Here is a 13,091-nt window from a genome sequence, read left to right as displayed (position 1 = left end):
GGGCAAGAGAGTGGCAAATAAAATACGATGTTGGAAAATGCATGGTCATGCATTTTATTGTAGAAATAAATGTGGACTATTTTCTAAATGGGGAGAAAATCCAAAAACGGGAGGTACAAAGGGACTTGAGAGGGTTTGTGCAGAACTCTACAAGTTAGCTTGCAGGTCCAGTTGGCGGTGAGGAAGGCAAATGCCATGTTAGGATTCATTTCAAGAGGTCTGGAATACAAGAGCAGGAAGTGATGTTGAGGCTTTGTCAGACATTGATGAGGCCTCACCTTGAGTATTGTGAACAGTTTTGGACCCCTCATTTTAGAAAAGATGTGCTGGCATTGGAGAGGGTCCAGAGGAGGTTCAGAAGGATGATTCCAAGAATGAATAGCGGGAAAAACGTTTGTTAGCTCTGGTCTGTCCTCACTGGAATTCAGAAGGATGGGGGGGGGGGGGGGGATCTCATTGAAACCTTTTGAATGTTGAAAGGCCTAGACAGAGTAGATGTGAAAAGGATGTTTCCCATGGTGGAAGAGTGTAGCACAAGAGGGCACAGCCTCAGGATAGAGGGATATCCTTTCAAAACAGAGATGTGGAGAAATTTCTTTAGCCAGAAGGTGGTGAATTTGTGGAATTTGTTGCCACGTGCAGCTGTGGAGGCCAGGTCGTTGGGTGTATTTAAGGCAAAGATTGATAGGTTCTTGATTGGACATGGCATCAAAGGTTATGGGGAGAAGGCCGGTGAGTGTGTCTGTCGAGGAGAAAAAAGGATCAGCCATGATCGAATGGCGGAGCAGACTCGATGGGCCAGATGGCCTAATACTACTCCTGTCTTATGGTAACCTCTCACCCTACCCCTCACCATGCCAGTAATCCCCCTCCCTGTCCCCTCACCACACCAGTAAACCCCCCATCCCCTGACTCTTCACCCTCCATCCCGTTCCCTCGTCACGCCAGTAATCCCCCTCCCAGTCCCCTGACCCCTCACACCACCAATAATCCCCCTCCCAGTCCCCTGACCCCTCGCCCAGCCAGCAACCTCTGACCTCTGCATGGTCGGCTACAATATAGATTTCCATGAATTTCTCTGTGTCCCAGGAATCGCGCCGGACCTGTGGGAGAGGAGACGGGAGGAAAGGGAGTGTCTCATGCGTTAACACTGACCTTCTCAGGGACTGTTCTCCTGCCCTGCCTTTGCCACGACACAGGGGCCGGTCAGGCCAGTGTTGAGGGAGAATGGAAGATCTGGGCTCCATGCAATTCAACTGCAGACCCCACCCCCAAAACATCAGCAGGAGACAGGCCACTCAGCCCATTGAGCATTGACCCCATGGCTGTCCCATATTGACAGAATGGTGGCAGCAGGGGGTAGTCAGGACTCCCAGACCTGATGACAGTGAGTCTTCTCAAGGCCTCGATTTCCCACCTGCACCAAGCCCCACACCCCTCCACCTTAAACATTTCCAATGAGTGTCTCTCACCAATGGCCAGGGCACAAAGTTCCACAGATTCTATAGTCCCTGACAGAAGAAATATCTTCGTACCTCGGCTTTACACAGACCAGTCCTCATCACGTTGTTAAGACCCTGTGGTGAACTAGATATACCTGTCTGACTGCTCCTGTGGCTCCTCCCACAGACCCCTGTATAAAGGCGACTGTGGGCTGCTGCTCTCCCTCATTTTCCCCAGGATGTAGTGTTGTTTATTCTTCCAGTCAATAAAAGCCGATATCTCACTTCCTAAGTCTCAGCGTGAGTTATTGATGGTGCATCAATTTTATTGACTGGAAGTTAAAACATGGAAACCTTTTTACGCCCAGAACGTTTAGATTTGGACCCCCAGGACCCTGACGCAGCTCTTGCCTTTGAACACTGGCTTGTATGCTTCCACTCCTACTTGGAGGAGGTTCGTGCAACCGACCCAGCTGTTAGGCACAGACTTCTCCTCTCGAGGGTCGCCCCAAAAGTTTATTCATTCATCAGGGACCTCTCGACCTATGAAGGGGCGCTTGACGCCCTCAAAAGACAGTACCTGCGGCTGGTGAACGCAGTTTATGCCTGGCATCGCTTGGCTACCCGAAAACAGCGGCCTACGGAGTCGACTGCTGAATTTCTCCGAGCTCTACAGGCTCTCGTGCAGACTTGTGACTGCAAAACGCTCACAGCGGAACAGCATGCGGAACTCTTGGTCCGAGACGCCTTTGTGACCGGAGTCAGGTCAGTGTATTTGCGCCAGCGGCTGCTGGAAAAAGCTGATCTGACCTTACGCTCAGCGATAGAGACGGCTGATACGTTGGAGGCTGCACAGCTGTAGGCCGAGGTGGTCCAGCCGCGCGATTCCCCGCCGCCACCGGTTCCTGCGGGCGAATTCGCCAACGCCGCTGCCAGTCGTGGTATCACGAACTCCCCGACCTCGCCAGGCATAAAACTTTGTTACTTTTGTGGGCTTCCGGAACATTCCAGAAACAGCTGCCCGGCTCGCGAAGCGACTTGTTCCAGCTGCGGGAAGAAGGGCCATTTCGCCAAGGTCTGTAAATCTAAACCGCGCCCGGGGTCGAGCAGCGCTGCGTCTGAGACCTGGGGGCCGCCATTTTGCATGCCCGGATGTGAACAACCATCTTTGCCGGCGTCACCATGCCCCGCCCCTACCTAACCGTGTGCGACCTGGGAGCCACCATTTTGCATGCCCGGATGTGAGCGGCCATCTTTGCTGGCGTCACCAGGCCCCACCCCCGACTCGCCCCGTTCAACGCTGGCTACCGTGACCCTCGATCAAAGCGCTCCGCACCAGCTCGCAAGGTCGATGATGGACATCCTGGTGCAGGGACACAGGACTAGCTGCCTGTTTGACACAGGCAGCACTGAGAGTTTTATTGACCCGGCCACAGTGCAACGCTGTGGACTCGTGACACGGCCGGTACATCAGAAGATCACCTTGGCTTCGGGGTCGCATTCCACAGACATCCGGGTGGGTTGTGTAGCGACATTGGTGGTGCAGGGCACAGAATATCGGATCTTTGCGTTCCTGGTCATGCCTCGGCTGTGCGCCCCTGTGCTGTTGGGGCTCGACTTCCAGAGCCATCTCAAAAGTGTGACTATGGCATATGACGGGCCCCTACCACCACTCACTGTCAGGAATCCTCAGTTTGGTGGGACTTCGCCATATACTCCGTTACCACACGCACATACACACCGAACCACACATCCCGCCCAGCACCATGTCGATAGCTGTGCTGCTGACACTTGCAGCCTCTCCACCCTCAAGATCCCTCCCCCGTCACTGTTCACCAACCTGACCCCCAACTGTAAACCGGTGGCGACTAAAAGCAGGAGGTACAGCGCAGGGGACAGGGCCTTCATTCAGTCAGAGGTGCAGCAGCTGCTCGGGGAGGGGATCATTGAGCCAAGCACAAGCCCATGGCGGTCCCAGGTGGTTGTTGTTCGGACTGGGCAGAAAAATAGGATGGTTGTGGACTATAGCCAGACCATCAATAGATTCACGCAGCTTGACGCGTACCCCCTACCCCGCATCGCGGTATGGTCAACCAGATAGCTCAGTACAAGGTGTACTCGACAACAGATCTGAAATCCGCTTATCACCAGCTCCCCATCCGCCCAGAGGACCGCCCCTACACCGCCTTCGAGGCGGGTGGCAGGCTCTATCACTTCCTGCGCGTCCCATTTGGTGTCACCAATGGTGTCTCAGTCTTCCAGAGGGAGATGGACCGGATGGTGGACCAGTACAAACTGAAGGCCACATTTCCCTATCTAGATAACATCACCATCTGTGGTCGCGACTGGTCGGATCACGACGCCAACCTACAACGATTTTTCCAGGCCGAAGCTTTGAACCTCACTTATAACAAGGACAAGTGTGTGTTCCGAACCACACGACTCGCTATCCTTGGGTATGTCGTGGAGAAAGGGGTCATTGGCCCTGACCCCGACCGTATGCGCCCCCTGTTAGAACTCCCTCTTCCCACCACTCTCAAGGCCCTCCGGCGGTGCCTGGGTTTTTTTTCCTATTACGCCCAATGGGTCCCCCATTACGCAGACAAGGCCCGCCCCCTGGTCAAGTCTACCACATTTCCCCCTCTCTGCCGAGACCTGTGCGGCCTTCAGCTGCATTAAAGGGGACATTGCCAAAGCAACGATGCATGCGGTGGACGAGACCATTCCCTTCCAAGTAGAGAGTGACGCCTCCGACTTTGCGCTGGCTGCTACCCTCAATCAGGAAAGCAGACCAGTGGCGTTTTTTTCTCGTACCCTTCAAGGCTCTGGACTTCGGCACTCCACGGTGGAGAAAGAAGCCCAGGCCATAGTGGAAGCTATTAGGCACTGGAGGCACTATCTCGCCGGCAAAAGGTTCACCTTGCTGACCGACCAGCGCCTGGTTGCGTTCATGTTCAGCAACCAACAGCGGGGCAAAATCAAAAATGATAAAATTTTGCGGTGGAGAATAGAACTCTCCATCTACAATTATGATATCCTGTACCAGCCTGGCAGACTCAATGAACCCTCTGATGCCCTATCCCGGGGAGCGTGTGCTAGCGCACAGCTCGACCAGCTGTATGCCCTTCATGCCCATCTTTGCCATCCGGGGGTCACCCGATTTTACCATTTCATTAAAGCCCGGAACCTGCCGTACTCCCTGGAGGACATCAGGACGATGACCAGGGACTGCCAGATCTGCACTGAGTGCAAACCGCACTTCTACCGTCCTGACACTGCGCAGCTTGTCAAGGCCACCCGCCCTTTTGAGCGACTGAGTGTTGACTTTAAGGGCCCCCTTCCCTCCACCGACCGCAATGTCTATTTTCTCAGTATTATTGACGAGTACTCGCGATTCCCCTTTGCCGTTCCCTGCCCCGACACTACTACCACGTCGGTCATAAAAGCCCTGCGCCAGCTCTTCACACTGTTCGGATATCCCTGCTATGTCCACAGTGATAGAGGGTCCTCCTTTATGAGTGACGAGCTGCGCCGGTTCCTGCTGGCTAGGGGCATTGCTACTAGTCGAACCACGAGTTATAATCCCCGGGGGAATGGCCTGGTGGAGAGGGAGAATGCCACAGTGTGGAAGGCCACACTTTTAGCCCTTAAGTCAAAAGGGTTGCCAGTCTCCCGATGGCAGGAGGTCCTCCCTGAAGCACTCCACTCTATCCGCTCCCTGTTGTGTACGTCCACTAATGCCACCCCTCACGAACGCCTATTCTCTTTTCCCAGGAAGTCTGTCACTGGGACCACCCTACCAGTTTGGCTGACGTCCCCGGGGCCAGTGCTGCTACGTAAACATGCGAGGAGTAATAAGTACTCCCCGCTGGTCGAGAGGGTTCACCTCCTGCATGCTAATCCCCAGTATGCCTACGTGGTCTTGCCTGATGGACAGGAGGACACGGTCTCTGTCCGTGACCTGGCGCCCGCCGGAGCAGCAGACCACTACCCCGAACATTCCACGATAACTATGAACCCTGTACCCGAGGTGACACCGCACACACCGTGCCACACCCAGACTCCTCACGACGCTCATGTACCGGGCATCTCGTACGCGTCTATTCCGGGGGCCTCGCACACACGCGAGGGATCCCTGACACTTCCAGTTGGGACAGAACCAACCCACTCTCCGCCTCTGGTGCAAACACCACCTCCGGCACCTGTGCAATTGCAGCCGGAGCTACGTAGATCGCAGCGAACGATTCGACCACCTGATAGACTTAACCTGTAAATATACTTGGGGACTCTTTTAAAACAAAGGGGGGGTGAATGTGGTGAACTAGATATACCTGTCTGACTGCTCCTGTGGATCCTCCCACAGACCCTGCTGACTGCTCCTGTGGCTCCTCCCACAGACCCCTGTATAAAGGCGACTGTGGGCTGCTGCTCTCCCTCATTTTCCCCAGGATGTAGTGTTGTTTATTCTTCCAGTCAATAAAAGCCGATATCTCACTTCCTAAGTCTCAGCGTGAGTTATTGATGGTGCATCAGACCCCTACCTCCGACTCTCCCAACAGCTGAGCTGCCAAACCGAACTCATGGTCTGAGATGTGTGATTAGTGTCACCCCCCTTCATCTGAACTCTAACATGCCCAAACTGCTCAGTCAGTCCTGATCACACATCCCAGGATCAGTCTCTCGGCTGCCTCTGGTATTGCCCTGCCATTGTTTGGCAAGAGAAGCAGAAATGTGCACAGAACCCCAGAGTGGCCTCGCCAGCTCCCTGTACAGCAGGAACAAAACCTCTCTGCTGTTCAACGACAGCTCAAACCAGATTCCGACACGGACTCGCCAGCTCCCTGTACAGCAGGAACAAAACCTCTCTGCTGTTCAACGACAGCTCAAACCAGATTCCAACACGGACTCGCCAGCTCCCTGTACAGCAGGAACAAAACCTCTCTGCTGTTCAACGACAGCTCAAACCAGATTCCGACACGGACTCGCCAGCTCCCTGTACAGCAGGAACAAAACCTCTCTGCTGTTCAACGACAGCTCAAACCAGATTCCGACACGGACTCGCCAGCTCCCTGTACAGCAGGAACAAAACCTCTCTGCTGTTCAACGACAGCTCAAACCAGATTCCGACACGGACTCGCCAGCTCCCTGTACAGCAGGAACAAAACCTCTCTGCTGTTCAACGACAGCTCAAACCAGATTCCGACACGGACTCGCCAGCTCCCTGTACAGCAGGAACAAAACCTCTCTGCTGTTCAACGACAGCTCAAACCAGATTCCGACACGGACTCGCCAGCTCCCTGTACAGCAGGAACAAAACCTCTCTGCTGTTCAACGACAGCTCAAACCAGATTCCGACACGGACTCGCCAGCTCCCTGTACAGCAGGAACAAAACCTCTCTGCTGTTCAACGACAGCTCAAACCAGATTCCGACACGGACTCGCCAGCTCCCTGTACAGCAGGAACAAAACCTCTCTGCTGTTCAACGACAGCTCAAACCAGATTCCGACACGGACTCGCCAGCTCCCTGTACAGCAGGAACAACATCTCTCTGCTGTTCAACGACAGCTCAAACCAGATTCCGACACGGACTCGCCAGCTCCCTGTGCAGCAGGAACAAAACCTCTCTGCTGTTCAACTACAGCTCTGTTGCAGTGAAGAACAACAGGTCATTTCCGGTGATACCCACCACAACACAGAACACAAAACAATACTGCACAGGAATGGATTCTATGGCCAACAACATCATGAGCTTGTCGCCACAAGCAGCTGTGGAGGCCAAGTCATTGGGTGTATTTAAGGCAGAGATAGATAGGTTCTTGAACAGCCAGGGCATCAAAGGGTATGGGGAGAAGGTAGGGGAGTGGGGATAACTGGAAGAATTGGATCAGCCCATGATTGATAGGGGAGCAGATTCAATGGGCCAAATGGCCTACTTCTGCTCCAAAAGCTTATGGTCTTATGCCCTGTACTGAACAAAATGCAAATCAAAGTACATCTCTTCTAACTACAAATGTTCACATGTCCCAATCCCTGCTGTACATGTGGCTATTGAACAGATTCCGACACCGCCCTGAAACCAGATTCCGACACCGCCCTGAAACCAGATTCCGACACCGCCCTGAAACCAGATTCCGACACCACCCTGAAACCAGATTCCGAAACCGCCCTGAAACCAGATTCCGACACCGCCCTGAAACCAGATTCCGACACCGCTGTCAAACCAGATTCCGACACCAGCCCTGAAACCAGATTCCGACACCGCCCTGAAACCAGATTCCGACACCGCCCTGAAACCAGATTCCGAAACCGCCGTCAAACCAGATTCTGAAACCGCCCTGAAACCAGATTCCGACACCGCCCTGAAACCAGATTCCGACACCGCCCTGAAACCAGATTCCGAAACCGCCCTGAAACCAGATTCCGACACCGCCCTGAAACCAGATTCCGACACCGCCCTGAAACCAGATTCTGACACCACCCTGAAACCAGATTCCGACACCACCCTGAAACCAGATTCCGAAACCGCCGTCAAACCAGATTCCGAAACCGCCCTGAAACCAGATTCCGACACCGCCCTGAAACCAGATCCCGACACCACCCTGAAACCAGATTCCGAAACCGCCGTCAAACCAGATTCCGACACCGCCCTGAAACCAGATTCCGACACCGCCGTCAAACCAGATTCCGACACCGCCGTCAAACCAGATTCCGACACCGCCCTGAAACCAGATCCCGACACCGCCCTGAAACCAGATCCCGACACCGCCCTGAAACCAGATCCCGACACCGCCCTGAAACCAGATTCCGACACCGCCGTCAAACCAGATCCCGACACCGCCGTCAAACCAGATCCCGACACTGCCCTGAAACCAGATCCCGACACCGCCGTGAAACCAGATCCCGACACCGCCGTGAAACCAGATCCCGACACCGCCCTGAAACAGATTCCGACACTGCCGTCAAACCAGATTCCAACACCGCCCTGAAACCAGATTCCGACACCGCCCTGAAACAGATTCCGACACCGCCGTCAAACCAGATTCCGACATCGACGTCAAACCAGATTCCGACATCGACGTCAAACCAGATTCCGACACTGACGTTAAACCAGATTCCGACACTGACGTCAAACCAGATTCCGACACCACTTTCAAACCAGTTTCGGACACCGCCCTGAAACCAGATTCCGACACCGACGTCAAACCAGATTCCGACACCGACGTCAAACCAGATTCCGACACCACTTTCAAACCAGTTTCTGACACCACCGTCAAACCAGATTCCGACACCGACGTCAAACCAGATTCCAACACTGACGTTAAACCAGATTCCGACACCGACGTCAAACCAGATTCCGACACCACTTTCAAACCAGTTTCGGACACCGCCCTGAAACCAGATTCCGACACCGCCGTCAAACCAGATTCCGACACTGACGTTAAACCAGATTCCGACACTGACGTCAAACCAGATTCCGACACCACTTTCAAACCAGTTTCGGACACCGCTCTGAAACCAGATTCCGACACCACCCTGAAACCAGATTCCGACACCGCCCTGAAACCAGATTCCGACACCGCCGTCAAACCAGATTCCGACACCACCCTGAAACCAGATTCCGACACCGACGTCAAACCAGATTCCGACACCACTTTCAAACCAGTTTCGGACACCGCCCTGAAACCAGATTCCGACACCGCCGTCAAACCAGATTCCGACACCACTTTCAAACCAGATTCCGACACCGCCCTGAAACCAGATCCCGACACCAGTCCTGAAACCAGATTCCGACACCAGCCCTGAAACCAGATTCCGACACCGCCCTGAAACCAGATTCCGACACCGCCGTCAAACCAGATTCCGACACCACTTTCAAACCAGTTTCGGACACCGCCCTGAAACCAGATTCCGACACCGACGTCAAACCAGATTCCGACACCGACGTCAAACCAGATTCCGACACCGCCCTGAAACCAGATTCCGACACTGACGTTAAACCAGATTCCGACACCACTTTCAAACCAGTTTCTGACACCACCGTCAAACCAGATTCCGACACCGACGTCAAACCAGATTCCAACACTGACGTTAAACCAGATTCCGACACTGACGTTAAACCAGATTCCGACACCACTTTCAAACCAGTTTCGGACACCACCCTGAAACCAGATTCCGACACCGCCCTGAAACCAGATTCCGACACCACCCTGAAACCAGATTCCGACACCGCCCTGAAACCAGATTCCGACACCGCCCTGAAACCAGATTCCGACACCACCCTGAAACCAGATTCCGACACCGCCGTCAAACCAGATTCCGACACCACTTTCAAACCAGTTTCGGACACCGCCCTGAAACCAGATTCCGACACCGCCGTCAAACCAGATTCCGACACTGACGTCAAACCAGATTCCGACACCACTTTCAAACCAGTTTCGGACACCGCTCTGAAACCAGATTCCGACACCACCCTGAAACCAGATTCCGACACCGCCCTGAAACCAGATTCCGACACCACCCTGAAACCAGATTCCGACACCGACGTCAAACCAGATTCCGACACCACTTTCAAACCAGTTTCGGACACCGCCCTGAAACCAGATTCCGACACCGCCGTCAAACCAGATTCCGACACCACTTTCAAACCAGATTCCGACACCGCCCTGAAACCAGATTCCGACACCAGTCCTGAAACCAGATTCCGACACCAGCCCTGAAACCAGATTCCGACACCAGCCCTGAAACCAGATTCCGACACCGCCCTGAAACCAGATTCCGACACCACCCTGAAACCAGATTCCGAAACCGCCCTGAAACCAGATTCCGACACCGCCCTGAAACCAGATTCCGACACCGCCGTCAAACCAGATTCCGACACCACTTTCAAACCAGTTTCGGACACCGCTCTGAAACCAGATTCCGACACCACCCTGAAACCAGATTCCGACACCGCCCTGAAACCAGATTCCGACACCAGCCCTGAAACCAGATTCCGACACCGCCCTGAAACCAGATTCCGACACCAGCCCTGAAACCAGATTCCGACACCAGCCCTAACAACTTGTTCTGGTACCCACCACACACAGTGGAAAAACCTACACTGTTGGATATTCACAATCCCGCTGAAGGACTTGTGCTGTTCGCCACAATTCTCTGTGCTAGGTTACTATAAAAGGACTATACTGTATGGCACTCTTCTAGATCTCTTTGAAGTGCCTGTACTTCTCAGGACAGTTCTGTTCTAGATTCTATGTGGTGCCTGTAATGATCAGCACTGTTCTATGTTCCAAATCAATCTGAAGGGCCTGTAATGTTTGGCACTCTTCCATGTTCTGATCCCCGTGAAGGGTTTTATTGGTTGGCATTGTTCTATGTTCTAGATCCGTCTGAAGGGTCTGCATGGTTTGGCACTGTTTTACATTCAAAATCTCCCTGAAGGGCTTGTACTATTCTGTACAGTTCTATGTTCTAGATTACTATGAATGGACTGTACTGTTCGGCATTGTTCTGTGTCCTAGACCTCTATGAAGCTCTGTACTATTCAGCACTGTTCTATGTTTTAGATCTCTATGAATAGTCTGTTCTGTTCCACACAATTCTATGTTCCAGATCTCCATGAATGGTCTGTACTGTTGAGCACTTTTCTATGCTCTAGATCTAATGAAAGGCCTGTACTGATCAGCACTGTTCTATATTTTAGATCAATCTGAAACACATGTAATATTTAACTCTGTTATATGTTCTAGATCTCAGTACAGGACCTTTATGTTTTGGCATTGTTCGATGTTCTAGATCCCTATAGATGGCATTTCACTTTCTGCACTATTCTATGTTTTAAATCTCTTTGGATGGACTGTACCATTCATCACGGTTCTATGTTCTAGATCTGCACGAAGTGCCTGATCTATTCTGCACTGTTCCATGTTCTAGATCTCTATGAAGGGCCTGTACTATTTGGCAAGGTTCTATGTTCTAGAACTTTAGGAATAGTCAGGGGTTTGGCTCAGCAGGGGCAGACAGGGGTTCATAGGAGTAAATTGGTCAGTAGGGAATTGGAGTCAAGGCTCAGCAGGTTGGCCGTTCGAGGATTGGTGGGGGGGGGGACAAAAACAGTAGGAAGTTGGGGTCAAGGTGACCGCAGGGCCAGGGTCTCTCAGGGACTCTGGGCTCAAAGGGACCATTGTGGGTTCGGGTTCTGGGCTGTGGGATAGGGTCATGGGGTCCTGTCAGGGACGGGCTCCGGCAGGGTCGTGGTCAATCACAGTTGAGAAGTCCATCACAGCTCAGGGGCCCAGGGGTGGTCAAGAATCCTTGGTCAGTGCTCTATTGGGTCCAACTGTTGTGGTTGGAAGTAGGGGGTCAGGGGTCAGTCCAGGGAGGTGGTGGAGGTCGGGGGGCAGGGTGTACATAGGGGAAACTGAGTGGGAAGCTAGGCTCCAAGGATCAGGTAGGAAAAGATGACGGTGAACCTCACCCTGTGTAAGTGCTGCACCAGGCGACCCATCAAGACCCTGTCTGTCCACCTGTCATCGCCCCGTCCACACCGGCCGTGGCCAATAGTCAGGCTCCCCATCCGGGTCACCCGGTGTAGATTATCGCTGATTGGTTGTAGGTAAAAACCATCAGTGGTATCCATGGCAACAATCCCACTGTGGAATACAATAATAACAGCAGTTACTCTAGAACCGACAGGGTTTATTGATCACCTCCACCAGCGGTCAGCTGAGGCCGGAGGAGATTCCAAAATCAGACAACACAAGTTACATTGATAGGCGACAGATTTTAAAAGAAGGACCCGAGGGGCAACTTTTTCCACCCAGTTGGCAGTGGGTATGTGGAATCAGATGCTACAGGGTGTTGGTACAATAACAAGTGTTAAAGTCCATGGATAGCAAAAGATTACCCCCCCATAGACACTCCCCACTGACTGACACCCCCCACTGTCATCACCCGCCACCGACTGACTCCCAGAGACACCCCCTGCCGACTGACACTCCCCCACAGTCATCACCTGCCACTGACTGACTCCCAGAGACACCCCACACTGACTGACTCCCAGAGACACACCCCTACCGACCAACTAAATCCCAGAGACACTCCCCACCGACTGACTCCCAGAAACACCCCCCCACCGACTGACTGATTCCCAGAAACACACCCCACCGACTGACTCCCAGAGACACACCCCCACCGACTGACTCCCAGAAACACACCCCTACCTACTGATTCCCAGAGACACTCCCCCACCGACTGATTCCCAGAAACACGCCCCCACCTACTGATTCCCAGAAACACGCCCCACCGACTGACTCCCAGAGACAAACTCCCACTGACCGACTGACTCCCAGAGACACACCCCACCGACTGACTCCCAGAGACACACTCACACTGACCGACTGATTCCCAGAAACACACCCCACCGACTGACTTCCAGAGACAAACTCCCACTGACCGACTGACTCCCAGAAACACACCCCACCGACTGACTTCCAGAGACAAACTCCCACTGACCGACTGACTCCCAGAGACACACCCCACTGACTGACTCCCACAGACACACCCCACCGACTGACTCCCAGAGACAAACTCCCACTGACCGGCTGACTCCCAGAAACACGCCCCACCGACCGACTCCCACAGACACACCC

At 53.4% G+C, this 13,091-nt stretch overlaps 1 protein-coding gene across 7 annotated transcripts in view; it reads right to left on the bottom strand.

The window, feature by feature from the left end:
- LOC140726056 (disintegrin and metalloproteinase domain-containing protein 19-like) overlaps positions 1-13,091 on the bottom strand; it is a 156,330-nt gene that overhangs the window by 130,879 nt on the left and 12,360 nt on the right. For all 7 annotated transcript variants that reach the window (XM_073041955.1, XM_073041960.1, XM_073041957.1 and 4 more), the window contains 2 exons: positions 11,918-12,092; positions 1,038-1,103 (listed from right to left, as the gene is read on the bottom strand). In XM_073041955.1, coding sequence (XP_072898056.1) covers positions 1,038-1,103; positions 11,918-12,092 — 241 coding nt within the window. The remainder of the gene's footprint in view (positions 1-1,037; positions 1,104-11,917; positions 12,093-13,091) is intronic.

This window comes from Hemitrygon akajei, chromosome 4 (assembly GCF_048418815.1).
Source record: "Hemitrygon akajei chromosome 4, sHemAka1.3, whole genome shotgun sequence".
Classification (NCBI taxonomy): Eukaryota; Metazoa; Chordata; class Chondrichthyes; order Myliobatiformes; family Dasyatidae; genus Hemitrygon; species Hemitrygon akajei.
The sequence above is the reverse complement of the archived record's forward strand: the minus strand, read 5'-3'. Positions and strand labels throughout refer to the sequence as shown.